At 33.7% G+C, this 14,999-nt stretch overlaps 1 protein-coding gene across 1 annotated transcript; it reads right to left on the reverse strand.

Annotated features, from left to right (window-relative positions):
• Positions 1–9,400: 9,400 nt before the first annotated feature.
• On the reverse strand, positions 9,401–10,505 carry LOC106445413 (magnesium-dependent phosphatase 1-like). The gene is made up of 3 exons (XM_013886968.3): positions 10,309–10,505; positions 9,820–10,108; positions 9,401–9,724 (listed from the first exon to the last, which is right to left on the reverse strand). The coding sequence occupies exons 1-3, from the start codon at positions 10,416–10,418 to the stop codon at positions 9,551–9,553; spliced, it is 573 nt and encodes a 190-aa protein (XP_013742422.2). The 5' UTR covers positions 10,419–10,505; the 3' UTR covers positions 9,401–9,550.
• Between the last annotated feature and the right edge of the window lie 4,494 nt (positions 10,506–14,999).

The following is a 14,999-nucleotide window of genomic DNA, read 5'->3' on the forward strand; positions in this document are numbered from 1 at the left end:
TGACATCTATGAATTCAAACAAACATGCATATTGTCCAGATTGTATAGAAATACAAATGCATGCTTCTTTTTAGAGAAAATATATTCAAATATTATTACCTATCAATAAGTTCCTTTCACATTTTCATCTTAACAAACACCTCACCAAAATTAGTGAAATACTTTTCCGGTACAGCTTTCGGAAAATAAATCAAATCTTTGGTCCTAGTTGTTCGAAGAATATAGAGATTATAAGGAAACGAACTCATCCTGGACTCGCCACCGTATTCTTTTAGACGGAATGCATTGATTGATAAAGCTTGCCCAGTTGCCCTTCAATTAGAAAATGTTATGCTTCTCTGGAAGTTCATTCTCAATAGATGAATGCAATATGGTACCATGTATTTAGCGAAAAAGACATGCATTTGTACATTCTTATGTCGTACGTGAAGAAACCTTCGTTAGATTTTGACAGTAATAGTATAGTACGCTCACCAATTTATCCACAAAGATTAAATAAATAAAGTTTCCCGCTATGGAATCGTACAAAATCTATTTATTTGTTGATAATCTTCACGTGAATTTTCTGGGTCTCACTTGATGCTTTCAATAGATTGACCGGAACATAGTGTGGAACACTTCCCTTCACTTAATTTCTAAAAAAAGATTAAAACTAAATTTGATAAAAAAAATTATCTGTGTTTGAATATTTAAGTCATTTAATCGACATTGTTGAGAAGAGATTGAATTTTTATCTGTGAAACTTGGTTGCATTTTATTCTAAGACCTCTCTTTTTTCTTTCTTTTCTTTTTTCTGAGACCAGTCTTTTTAACTTGTAATAATTAAAGGATGTCAAAACCAAAAATTAAAAAAGGTTTCATAATTAGTGGAACTTTGTTCCGCAAACTTAGGCCCATAGTTAAGGGGTCCCTAACATCCCTTGATTACAAAACTATAATAATGTATTATGAAGAATTTAAGTTCTTAATTGTATATTCATTGTGTATTCACAGAATCAGTTTAAGTTGAGTTTAAAGACAACTTATGTTTTGTTGCTTCAAAGTTCAAATTGTTTAAACATAAAATCTTTTTTACTCCACAATTAAATCTTTTATCGTATGCATCAGCTATTTACTAATCTCAGGATACTATATGTTATCTTCACTTTGTCATGTAACCGATCACCTGATTTAAACTCTGAACCCTGATTCTTGATACGAATTGATGACTATCAAGGCTCTTTTATCACACCTTTTGAATTCATCATGTTCTTCCTCACATTTGTAGCCTAGTTCCATTTCACTATGCTTTAATACATGTTGGATAATGTTCATTTGTAGCAGAAAAAGTAGGATCCAGATCTAGAATCCTCTCGTCCGCCACGTTCGATATCTTTCTTATTTGGCATTACACGCTCTGAGAATGGTTGAGACTACATCGTACTTCTTTGGCACCTCACTGATCATCTTCTCTTCATCAATTAGTCATCATATTCTACACGGAAAATCTGTTGGAATGAAAAGTTTTATAAAGATGGAGAAAGTGTTTAAAGTGTTTGAAGAGAAAGAAATTTTGTGAAGAATAAAGATTTTATAACTTAGAAGAAGATTTTTATTACTTGTTACAAGCTTTGTTTATTTCTTGGTGATTCAAAATGAAAGGGGAGTGGAGGTATTTATAGCCTCCAAAATACAAAATATCTTACATATTTTAATCATAAATCTAGAGAATTCTACCATAATATCTAAGATTTTTTTATTATAATTATCTAGATAATTCTATGAGAATATCTAGATTTTTATTCTAAGGAGGTGGAGGATGATTCTAGATATTGGACTAAGTTTGGACTAAAATGATTAGTAAATTATTAGCCCAAAATGTGATCCAAATCAAGTTTAACTTTCAACACCCCCTCTTAAACTTGATTTGGTTACTCCTAGCAAACTCCTCATCTTGATAAAGTCTTCTCGCTTGAGTGGCTTGGTGAAGATATCAGCTACTTGATCATTTGTCTTCACATACTCTAACTGCACATCCATCTTGGTAACACATTCTCTAATGTAGTGATAACGAGTATCGATGTGCTTACTCCGATCATGGAAGACTGGATTCTTCGCCAATGCTATTGCCGACCTGTTATCCACAAAGATCTTTGTTGGCTCCTCTTGTGGTAGGTTCAACTCCTTTAGCAAGTTTCGTAACCAAATGGCATGGCAAACACATGAAGTAGCTGCCACATACTCCGCTTCACAAGTAGAAAGAGTGACAATTGGTTGCTTCTTTGACATCCATGTGAAAGCGGTTTCTCCAATGAAAAACACGAAGCCACTTGTGCTTTTCCGATCATCTACGTCTCCACCCCAATCGCTATCGCTATATCCAACAAGCTTGTAATCGTCAGAAATAGAGTAATACAAGCCAAAGTTGATTGTACCTTTGATATAGCGTAGGATCCTCTTGGCTGCCTTGAAATGAGTTGTTGTTGGATGCTCCATGTATCGACTCACAACTCCAACTGCGTGTAGGATGTCGGGCCTTGTGCACGTTAGATATCGTAAGCTTCCAACCAAACTCTTAAAAAGTGTTGGATCCACACTCTCTCCTTCTTCTTCCTTTGATAACTTGACTCCACATTCCATTGGCGTGCAAACTGGATTTGAGTCATCCATCTTGAACTTCTTAAGCACCTCTTTAGCATAGCCTTCTTGAGTAATGAAGATTCTATTCTCTTCTTGCTTTACTTCAATGCCAAGGTAGTATGACATCAATCCAATGTCGGTCATCTCGAACTCCTTTGTCATCTCCATCTTGAAATCTTCAAACATAATCGGATTGTTGCCCGTGAATATCAAGTCATCAACATATAAGCATGCAATCAATATATCATTGTTTTGAGTTTTGATATAAAGTGCATGCTCATATGGACACTTGATGAAGCCTTTCTCCTTGAAGTACTTATCAATCCGAGTGTTCCATGCTCTTGGTGCTTGCTTTAATCCATAAAGCGCCTTCTTCAGCCTTAAGACTTTGTCTTCTTCTCCTTCAACCATGTAGCCTTGTGGTTGCTCAATGTAGACTTCTTCCTCAAGGTCTCCATTTAAGAAGGCTGATTTGACATCCATTTGATGTATCCTCCAACTCTTTTGGGCTGCCAATGAAATGATTAGTCTAACCGTTTCTAAGCGAGCAACTGGAGCAAATACCTCATCATAGTCGATCCCGGCTCTTTGACTATAGCCTTTTGCCACCAATCTTGCCTTGTACCTTTCAACTTCTCCTTTAGAGTTCTTCTTTGCCTTGTACACCCACTTCACACCAATTGCCTTGTGTCCATTTGGAAGTGAAGCTAACTCCCATGTATCATTCTTTTGAATCGACTTGATTTCCTCATCCATTGCACTTCTCCATGACTTCTTTTCTTGGGCTTCTTCAAAGTTCATAGGCTCGCAATCCGCAAATAGACAAAATAGAGTAAGATTGTCTTGATTTTCGGTTACCTCGTAGATGTCTTGTACACTTCTAAAACGTGGAGTCCTTTCACTTGAGCTTTCATCTCCTTGAGAACTTGTTGTTGGTGAAGTTGGTGGTGTAGCTGGCTCTTCTCTCGGTTGCTCCACATTCTCTTCTTCAAAGGATGGAAAGAAGTTGTAGTCTTCATTATTTGATCTCCAATCCCATTCTCCTTCTTCATCAAAGATGACATTCCGACTAATGATTGTCTTCTTTGTTTCAGGATTGTAGAGCTTGTAGCCTTTGGAGTTAGCGTCATACCCAATGAAGATGTACTTCTCACTTTTATCATCTAGTTTGCTCCGCTTCTCGTCTGGAACATGAGCGTGAGCAATGCTTCCAAAGACTCTTAGGTGTGAGACTCCAGGCTTCCTTCCGCTCCAAGCTTCTTGTGGTGTTTTTTCTAAAACACTCTTTGTTGGAGAACGGTTTGATATATAAACCGCACAAGCAACTGCTTCTGCCCACAACTCCTTTGGTAGCTTCTTACTCTTGAGCATGCTTCTTGCCATCTCAAGTATTGTCCTATTCTTTCTTTCCGCTACTCCATTTTGTTGAGGGGTTCTTGGCACCGTCAACTGTCTTCGAATGCCATTATCTTCACAATACTTCAGAAACTCCTTGGACATGAATTCTCCTCCCCGATCTGATCTCATGGACTTGATCTTAAGACCACTTTCCTTCTCAACATGGGCTTTGAACTTTTTGAAATTTTCAAACACTTCTGATTTTTGATTCAAAAAGTAAACCCATGTTTTTCTTGAAAAGTCATCAATAAAGAGAAGAAAGTAGTTACTCTTACCAAGTGAACTTGGTTTGATTGGCCCACATACATCTGTATGTATGAGTTCTAGTGGCTTTCTTGCTCTTGTCTCCGACTCCTTTGGAAAACTCATCTTGAATTGCTTTCCAAGTAAGCAACCTTCACACACTTGATTTGGATGATTGATACAAGGTAATCCTTTCACCATTTCTTTCTTGGAAAGTAGCTCTAAGCCTCCGAAGTTGAGATGACCAAATCGAAGATGCCAAAGCCAAGATTCCTCCTTGTAGCACATCTTGAGACATCGTGCAATGTCATTTTGAATGTTTAGGACAAACATTCTATTGCTTGACATTGGCACCTTTGTGATGAGATTATTTGCATTATCTCTTAAAGAAAGGCTATTATCTTTTAGTCGAATGTCATAACCTTTCTCTAAGAGTTGTCCTAGGCTCAAGATGTTGGTCTTCATGCTTGGAATGTAGTAAACGTTGGAAATAAATTGATGATCTCCATTCTTCAAGCGGATGAGAATATTTCCTTTACCTTTCACTTCCATCCTCGATTCATCTCCTAAAGCCACATCAGTTTTCACCGATTCATCAAGCTCCACGAACATGCGTTTATTTCCACACATGTGGTTGCTTGCACCACTATCAAGGTACCACTTGTGAACCTCATTTGGTTCATCCTTCTTGTAAGCCATCAATAGCATATCTTCTTCTTTACTCCTTTCTTCAACATAGTTGGACTTCTCTTCAACTCTATTCTTGTTTGGAGTTTTGCACTCAGAAGCATAATGTCCAAATTTTCCACAACTATAGCATTTGATGCTTGATTTATCGTACCTTGATTTTGGGTTTCCTCTTCCACGATCTCTTGATGAATTCTCTCCTCTTTGGTTGAAGTTGTCTTCATATGGTCTCCAACCTCGTCCATTTACACCACAACCTCGTCCTCGAAAATGACCGCCACCACGTCTTAGATTGCTTCGGCCACTTTCTTCCTTGTGATCAATTCTCATCTTGAGAACTTGCTCCACAATATCTTCTTTCTTCTTCTTCTTTTCTTCATAAGCTTGTAGTGATCCAAGAAGTTGCTCCATTGTCATAGTCTCCAAGTCTTTTGTCTCTTCAATAATGGTGACGATATGCTCGAATTTTGAATCCAATGATCTAAGAACTTTCTCCATGATTCTCACCTCATCTAACTTCTCACCATTTCTTTTTAGGTTATTAGTAACCGTCAATACTCTTGAGAAGTAATCTGAGATGAGTTCTCCTTCCTTCATTTGTAATGCTTCAAATTCTCCTCTTAGAGTTTGAAGACGTACCTTCTTAACTTGTTCCGCTCCCTTGTAAGATGTCCGAAGCTTCTCCCATGCTTCTTTGGATGTCTTTGCTCCAGCAACCTTCTCAAATGTATCTTCATCTAATCCTTGATGGATTAGACAGAGAGCCTTCTTGTCTCTCCTCCTTGAATCTCTCAAACCATCCTTTTGTGTTTGAGATAAACCACCATCATTCTCCGGTTCAACGAAGCCTTTCTCGACTATCTCCCACACATCATGTGCTCCTAAGATAGCCATCATCCTAAGACTCCAATTGTCATAGTTGCTCTTAGTGAGCAATGGAACTTGGAAGGGAACACCATTATTTGCCATCTTCAAAAGGAACTTGTGGCTCTGATACCACTTTGTTGGAATGAAAAGTTTTATAAAGATGGAGAAAGTGTTTAAAGTGTTTGAAGAGAAAGAAATTTTGTGAAGAATAAAGATTTTATAACTTAGAAGAAGATTTTTATTACTTGTTACAAGCTTTGTTTATTTCTTGGTGATTCAAAATGAAAGGGGAGTGGAGGTATTTATAGCCTCCAAAATACAAAATATCTTACATATTTTAATCATAAATCTAGAGAATTCTACCATAATATCTAAGATTTTTTTATTATAATTATCTAGATAATTCTATGAGAATATCTAGATTTTTATTCTAAGGAGGTGGAGGATGATTCTAGATATTGGACTAAGTTTGGACTAAAATGATTAGTAAATTATTAGCCCAAAATGTGATCCAAATCAAGTTTAACTTTCAACAAAATCAACCATATATCCATAAGCTCCTTGTCTTGTCTCATATTAGGTAGTTGTTGTTAAGACCGGTAGCTAGGTTTAAAGACTAATTAAACAATAATAAGAGAGGTCGCCAAAGATTCTGTTTAATTAAGTGTACAAGTCGAACTGAGAAACGAAGTACAAATTTTCACTCTCAAAAATTAAGAACATGTAGTCAAGAGCTCGTTATCGTTCTCTCTAATTCTTACCCTCTCTTCTCTATTTAGTGCGGTATTTATCGAGCTCCCCTCCCCCACTCCTTGGTTTTCGTAATGACTGTGTCAAAGGGTCGTTTCATCAATCATCGTTTCATCAATCATCATTGTACTCAGTGACGAAGTTAGAAATATTTTTGATTAGAGTCACAATATATAATTTTAATATATAAATTATATTCCTTATATACTAAAGCGCAAGTCGCCTGACCAATCAGATTTTGCTACTTAATTTATATTTACAAATTAAGAAAAATTAAATTAAACAAAATAATGATTTGGAAAAAACACCAAACTTTCATTGACTTTAGCAAATGTATTAAAAAAATTGAAAATTTTGGAAGATTTTTTATTTTATGAAAAGAAAAAATAAAATTTTATTTTCTATTTTAATTTCAAAATTAATTTTATAAAAAAATTCTTTATTTTTTCAATTTTTTTGGAATTTTAAAGATCTTTTTAAGTTTTTAGAAAATTTTGGAAGAGTTTTTATTTTTTAAATAGAAAAATAATTTTTTTTATAAAAATCTTTTTTATTTTTTATTTTTTTGGAATTTTAAAGATCTTATTAAGTTTTTAGAGAATTTTTTATATTTAATATGTACCAAATAAAAGTAAACATGCTAGTAAGTACATTGAAAGTGTGAGTAGCCTAGTGGTAAAATACCTTGCCATTTGACCAACCAACCTGGGTTCAAATCCAGGGGTCTACACATCGTTTCATCTCATTTGAAAACGACGTCGTTTCACTTAACGCCAACAATAAACGATGTCAAATATTTCTGTTAAATTTGTTGACGGCGTGCTAAATTGGCAAATCAGCGAAAACATTGTTGGTGGTTTTTTGGTCAGCTCAAAAGTTCATGTTTCTTTTGGCAATTCGTACAAAGTTGAGGTTTTTTTCGGCTGAATTCTCTTTTTTTTTTCGAATTGTAACCGACCCACGATCTTCCTCCTTCCTCCACAAACTATTTTTCCCTATTCCTATATATTTCGAGAATTTGATAAACTAATGTCAGCGAAACTCTCAACTGATCGAATGTTGATTAGGAAAAGGTTACACTCCTTCAATCTCAATGTGTAATTCCATTCTCTTCTGAGCGTTTTCTCATCTTTGGACGCCAAGTTCAGAAACTTACTCAAGTTAGGATGTCGTAGCTGCTTCTGTCGAAGAAGCAGTGAAGCACGAGTGTAAACGTTTCATTAAGTGGTCTTTTCAGCGAGATTTTCAAGAGTTCTGATAATGGAGACTCGACGAGGCAACAATAAGCAGCAATCAACGCCTCTGCTAATCTCTTGAGTGACAGAGATTTTTTTTTTTTTAATTCAGATTTGCATGGAAGGACTGATGCGTTAAAGCAACGAGTTCAACAAGGAGAATCTATGGATTCACTTCTACCTATAATTTCTTCAATCCTTAGTTTGACACTAAATTGTTTTGTTTTAACTATTCCATTTTTAATTTCAGGAAGTGTTTGTTGTTGCGAGAGAAGCTTCCAAGAGAATTCTTGGACTCCGACCTTTCAAAGTGCAATTCACGGTAAAGACAATTTTTGTGGATATTTATTGAGTCAAATTTGCGGATGATACTCGCTACAAGACAAGGTATGAAGTAAACCAGAAAAGCTTCGAACTAATATTTGTATCCAATACACTAATTAAAATAAATGTAATTCTTTAGAACTAATCTAATTTAATTTTATGTGTCGTGATTGATCAGTAATAACTGTGTTGGTTTGTTAATGTCTAAACATCTACGTATATTCAGAATTATTTTATACATGTAAGTTTAGTTATATATAATTGAAACTTGGTTTTATTTGGAAACGAGAAAACATACCTGTACGTAAGTACGAGATTAATACTAGTATATATATATATATATATATATATATATATATCAAAAATATTTTATTACAAATTATGGGGGCAAATGACAATTTAAACATAAATTAATGAGGTCAAATGCCAAATTTTAACTAAATTTTATAGTAATTTTAGAAAAAAATACACTAAAATTTTTTCCCCTCTATTTTACTGGGGTCACTTGACCCCACCGCTGCCTCTGTGCCTCAGCCCCTGATTGTACTTGTTGCTTGTGCTGGTTGTTGTCAGCTATGATCGGCGGTAGACACATGCTATTGTTAGCACACTGTTTTCGCTGTTCCTCATTGCGTGGCGAGATGTCCTTCATAAATTTGAAATAGTTGGCCAATCTTGCCAAATGACTTGGAGAACAGGTGGTGAGAACGCTGATGAAAGTTCAGGTAAGAAGCCAGGCTTCCGGCTCTTCTCAAAGAGATGAATCGCTTTTTTGGTCTTTCTGTGTACGATGATGATATCGATCATATCTTTGAAAGAAATAATATTATATGTTTCTTCAAATGACCTGTTCCCAGCATCTCTGCCTAATAACCATCAAGAGGAGAAATATGGATTTTACGGGTTTGGAGGCCATATGAGTGAACAAAATGAAAAGGTTGTGCTATAAACAACGAGTGCACCACCAGTCTACTACATAGTAGATGCATGGTAAGTAAAGTATCCATATCTGAAACCTAACCAGCGTATCAAAGTGGACGGTCTCAATTTGGAGATTACCTCAAACAACAGTGACCCTATCTGGCAAGCCATGTTTTTATCAGTGATAAAGATATATGTTTCTCTGTTCATTCATCTACCCAACTTGTTGAAAAACTTATTTCATACATAGTTTAAATAGAATTCCTGAACATTTCATACATACGTAATTTAAATTTCAACTACGCACCAGCACCAGCACCACCATTTTCTGGGAGTCTCATAGGAAACACAGTTACTTAAGGAACATCCATGTAACAAAGCCAGTATTGAGAGTTAGAATCTTCAACACAAAACTTCACGTATCCATGCAATTTATTTATACAGTAAATAATGGGTGCATCATCACCATAGAATGGTATGGGTTACAACTCTAGAAACCGGAAATGTCAGTCTTTGTCGGTCTCAGATGAGGCAGCCTTTCCAGAATACTTGTTGCGCCAAACCTTCTTATTCTTCTCGATAGTATTATGGTTTTGAGAAAATTCAGTAAGCCCTTGTCTGAGGGCTCCAAGTGTAACCCCATCACCCACCAAGATGCTTGTCACTCCCATTTTAGAAACCTGTTTAAAACACCAAAGAATTAATCATATCAAGCAAACGCGATGTAAAAGCTCAAGAAAGCACGGACAAAATAAGTAGTTTTATTTTTATTAACTGATTTAATGTTTCTGTCCTCATCATCGAAGAAGAGCATGTCAGTAAACGGCACCCCTGTCCTTGTGTGTATCTTTTGAAAATGCTCCGTCTTGTGAGTCCAACTCGAAAATATTTCCTTGGCGACGAACAAGGACTTGATATTCAATTTGTCAATGAAAGTGTTGGCAATATCTGAAGTGGGAGATCTGGAAGCAATCGCCATTTGAATTCCTTTCTCTTTCAGACCACTCAGTATACCCTTTGCTTGTGGGTACAAAGACGGCATTTCGCGTTTAGAACGACATTCACTGTGTAAGGGAAACAAACTTTGTGATCATCTCTTTCCAGATTGTTCCTAATAAGACAAAACCCTACCCAAAATTTAACAATTCGAGACTAAAATATTCATTCCCAGATTCAGACAAAAACTCAACCCCCAAATTACTCTGTCGGTTGATAATGTTCTGAATTTAATGAGTCAAAATGAAGAATTAGAGAGGAAGGTTACCAGTAAAAAGGCCAGAGAGTATAATCGAGGTCGAAAACGACAAGTCTCGGAAGGATCTGAAACATTCCAATGATCTGCATCGCCTCGTCTCTAACCTTGTCGTCCGCCATCTTTCGGGAATAACGGAGACAGACTGCGCCTTCTTAAAACCCAAAGGTCAAAGGAACCCCTCCACTTTTCCCGGTTCTTACAATAAAGACCCTCATGTTTTAGTAAAATTATGTATACTAATCAAGACTTTGGAGAATTGTGTCTGCATCCTTGCCGACTACTAGAACCATCGTTAACTCCGGTCTCTTAACTGAGATTCTTATATTTGGATAACAGACGGTTTTTAACTTTTCTTAGATACTAAGAACCGTCTCTTAAATAAGAGATATAATAGCCGTTTTTTAAATAACAGATATAAGAGTTGTATATAACTACATCTATCAGACTGTGGTTAATCATGCTTAGTAAGTTAGTTAAAATTACACCAAATTTGTTTTTTTGGTGTTAATTTTTTTTATCATCACCAACCATAACACCAAATATTACACCAAAAGTAATATTATATATTATTTAATGTTTTCAGTTTTAATAATTTTTATCCTTTTATTATTTGAATTGATAAATAATTATTTGATCAAACTTAGATATTATGTTTGTCATTTTTTTTATTATATGTTTATCAAATTTATTACATTTATATTTTTGGTTTAACAAAATTATACATTATATGTATTTATTTTATATATAATATTATATTAACAAACTATTAATTATGAAAAGCACCTAACATATAATATATTTATTTTGATAATTTTTTTATTAGTTATTAATATAATTTTAGTTATATTATAAAAAATTAAGAATTTTATTTTATTGTTTGGTGAATTTAATAGTATTACATAAAGTTTTAATTATTTACTATTAAATCTAACATTACAATAATATTGTAATATTATTAATTTTTCATTACTGATTAAATATAACTTGAATAAAGATTATAATCAATATTTTAAAATAATAATACATTATAAGATAAAGTAAATGATAATAATAATAATTTAGTGATTTCTTATTTGAAAATAAAATATAAAAGTTCTATGATAATTTATTTTTTACAATATAAAAAAATGATAATAACTGTTCTCTTATTTGAAAATAAAATAAAAATATTTTTATTATGTAACAATAATTAAAAAAATAAAAATAATATAATATATTTATGTTTAATTACAAATTTGAACTGATTAATAATAATTGAACTATATCTTAAATAAAACATAATAAAATATGAATATTTAATAGGGGTTTTTGCCAAAACTAACCCACAACTTGATTTTAATCCCAAACCTATACCCAAACTTGAATCAAATGCAAAACTAACCTAAAAGCCTAGTGAAATTACAGCTCAACCCCTTGTGACCAAACAAAAAAACAGAAGCCATTTTTACGAATATAGCCCCAGTAAATCGTCTGAGTCGCCTGAGATGTTGGAAGTCGTCTGGACGACTGAAGTGTAAGTTGTCTGGTACCAGTTTATTTTAAAAATAATTTATAAATCTTGTAAAAAAATATTTTGATGCGTGAAAAATAAAAATCAAGTAATTATAAACAGTTTTAAGTGATATAAATTAAGATATGATAAAATTGATTTGTTTTGAATATAGATGAGTGGAAGTAGTGAATCATGAAATACTTTGGTTTAGGAGTTTGGCAAACATATGTTGTAGTATTGTATGTATTGTTAGGGTTAGATTTTGGAAAATTAAATGTTTTTTTCAAAAATTAGTTTTCACCTATATGTGTTTATTTATGTGTATAGTAAACACTTTTCAAGTTTGATTTGGTTTTATGAAGTGTTTAATTAGATAATTATGTTTAGGGTGTGGACGACTTATATTTCAGTCGTCTGTTGAATAATTTACCCGGACGACGTATATTTCAGTCGTCCACATCGTACCGAACCTTTAATTTTACCAATGTACGTTTTAACCTAACCGGATCATTTTACTCGGACGACTTACATTTCAGTCGTCTGGTGAAGAAATTAAAACAGACGACTTACATGTAAGTCGTCCAAATATTCCCGCCTAAATTTTTTTTTAAAAATTATTTTTCCGCTTAAATAATTTAAACCAGACGACTTACTTGTAAGTCGTCTGGAAAGTCTTCTATTTTAGTTTCCCGCTAAAAATATTTAATTTCCCACTAAAAATATTAAACTCTTCTGGACGACTTACATGTAAGTCGTCTGTTTTAATTTCTTCAACAGACGACTGAAATGTAAGTCGTCTAGGAAGTCGTCTGAGTCAAAAATATTTAACCTAATTGAATTTTTTGTCTCCCTATATAAAGAAAAATTTACACATTCTCTCTCCTCCTCTCAAATGGCTTCAACAAAAATGTAATGTTCATTATTCTAAAACTCTCCAACCTCTCTCTAATCTCTTTGACTTGAAAACACCAAACTTTATATGAATTTTTCAGTTTTGTCTCATGTATTTCTTAATAATCTATCTCTTTTGTAGGTTTTTAATCAAATGGTACTCATCTTCCACTAATTTAAAGGTAGATCTATTAATTTTAGATTTTTATTTTTGTGTGTTCTATAAATGTAGATTTATCTAATCTTCCACTCATTTTCTCTATTTTTAAGTCATTTGAACGTTTTTGGATTTGTAGGTTTTTCAGATCTGGATTTGATATGCAGGTTTTTCAGATCTGGACGACTTCTGAGACGACTTACTTGTTAGTCGTCTGGAAGTCGTCTGGAAGTCGTCTGGACTTCTTGGAAGTCTTCTGACAAAGTCGTCTGGACTTCCAGGAAGTCGTCTGGATTTTTTTGAGCGTTTTGGTAAGTTCTTATGTCTGATTTTTCTTCATTTGGTAACTTCTTGTTGTATAAAGTTCTTATTTTTTTCCCAAACTAAAACTCTCCAAACCCACTCTAATCTCTTTGACTTGAAAACACCAAACTTTATATGAATTTTTCAGTTTTGTCTCATGTCTTTCTTACTAATCTATCTTTTTTGCAGGTTTTTAATTAGATGGTACTCATCTTCCACTAATTTAAAGGTAGATCTATTATTTTTAGATATGTATTTTTGTGTGTTCTGTAAAGGTAGATTTATCTAATCTTCCACTCATTTTTTCTGTTTTTAAGCCATTTGAACGTTTTTGAATATGCAGGTTTTTCAGATCTGGATTTAATATGCAGGTTTTTTCAGATCTGGAAGACTTCTGGGACGACTTACTTGTTAGTCGTCTGGAAGTCGTCTGGAAGTCGTCTGAAAGTCGTCTGGACTTCCTAAAAGTCGTCTGGACTTCCTGTAAAGTCGTCTGGAAGTCGTCTGAACTTCCTAAAAGTCTTCTGACAAAGTCGTCTGAACTTCCTGGAAGTCGTCTAGACTTCTTAGAAGTCGTCTGGATTTCTTAAAAGTCGTCTGGTCTTGTCTACTCAAATGGAATCCAAGCTTGTCTTTGTATAGGAATGATCTATAATAGTTTTGTTTGTGGTCTGTTTTGTGAATTGCATGTCTACTCTTTTAGTTGTGAATTTTTTGTAAAATCAGTAATAATGTTTTCCAAGATGTATTAAATGTGCTAACAATGTGTTTACACATTTACAAATCAATGAAATAATAGACTTCAGTAGCCTTTTTCTTATCTTTGGATCTCTCATATGCAATAATAAACTCCAATGGCCTTTTCTCATCTTAATAAACAAGAATGTTGGTAGCTTCATATTGATACAACATTTTAAGAAGCATTTAACCCTTCTTCCAACCCATAACAATAGTCATCATTATTGTCTATAACAATAATACTTAAGAGATGAAAACAAACAATAGTAACTAGTCAAAGCATATCATATTTTTTATAAGTTTGCGTTGAAAAACTTAGTCAAATTTAGTAAAACTAAGGGAGAGAACATATTTTGTAAATATGAGTTTTACATATCTTGAAGTTACTTATCACTCTTAAAAATACAAGTTATTCAAAAACTAACGTAGAAGACTTAAAAACTAGCGGAGAAGACGCGGACGACTTCAATCTAAGTTGTCCAGACGACTAAACTATACGTCGTCTGGTCAACGCAGAGGTTATTTTTGCAATTGACTTTGAAATCTGTTATTTCGGACGACTGAAAAATAAGTCGTCTACTATTGTTTGGTTAAAAAAACACTCCAAAAAAGCTAGATGACTTACATTTCAGTCGTCATAGGTTAGTTTTGCATTTGACTGGATTATTTTAGAAGTTTGACTTTTCTGGACGACTTACATTTCAGTCGTCTAGTGAAAATTAAAATAATAATATTTTTTTAAAAGTAGACGACTTACAGTTAAGTCGTCATAGGTTAGTTTTGCAATTGAAAAAAAAAACTTCAAGATTTAATTATATACAGACGACTTATAATTCAGTCGTCCACGAGACGACTGAAATGTATAAGTCGTCCAGGATTTACGAGGTTTGACCAGGATCTCGGAAAAAAATCCTCGACGACTTACAAGTAAGTCGTCTGGTGGACGACTGAATTATAAGTCGTTTGTGTATAATTAAATCTTGAAGTTTTTTTTTTCAATTGCAAAACTAACCTATGACTACTTAATTGTAAGTCGTTTACTTTTAAAAAAATATTATTATTTTAATTTTCGACAGACGACTGAAATGTAAGTCGTCTGGGAAAGTCAAACTTCTGTAA

Source organism: Brassica napus, chromosome C9 (genome assembly GCF_020379485.1).
Source record: "Brassica napus cultivar Da-Ae chromosome C9, Da-Ae, whole genome shotgun sequence".
NCBI lineage: Eukaryota > Viridiplantae > Streptophyta > Magnoliopsida > Brassicales > Brassicaceae > Brassica > Brassica napus.

Coding starts and splice junctions, on each gene's coding strand:
- LOC106445413 (XM_013886968.3), bottom strand. CDS start 10,418: ATGGCGGACGACAAGGTTAGAGACGAGGCGATGCAGATCATTGGAATG. Junction 10,109..10,308: donor ACTCTCTGGCCTTTTTACTG/GTAACCTTCCTC, acceptor TCCCTTACACAG/TGAATGTCGTTCTAAACGCG. Junction 9,725..9,819: donor AGGACAGAAACATTAAATCA/GTTAATAAAAAT, acceptor TGTTTTAAACAG/GTTTCTAAAATGGGAGTGAC.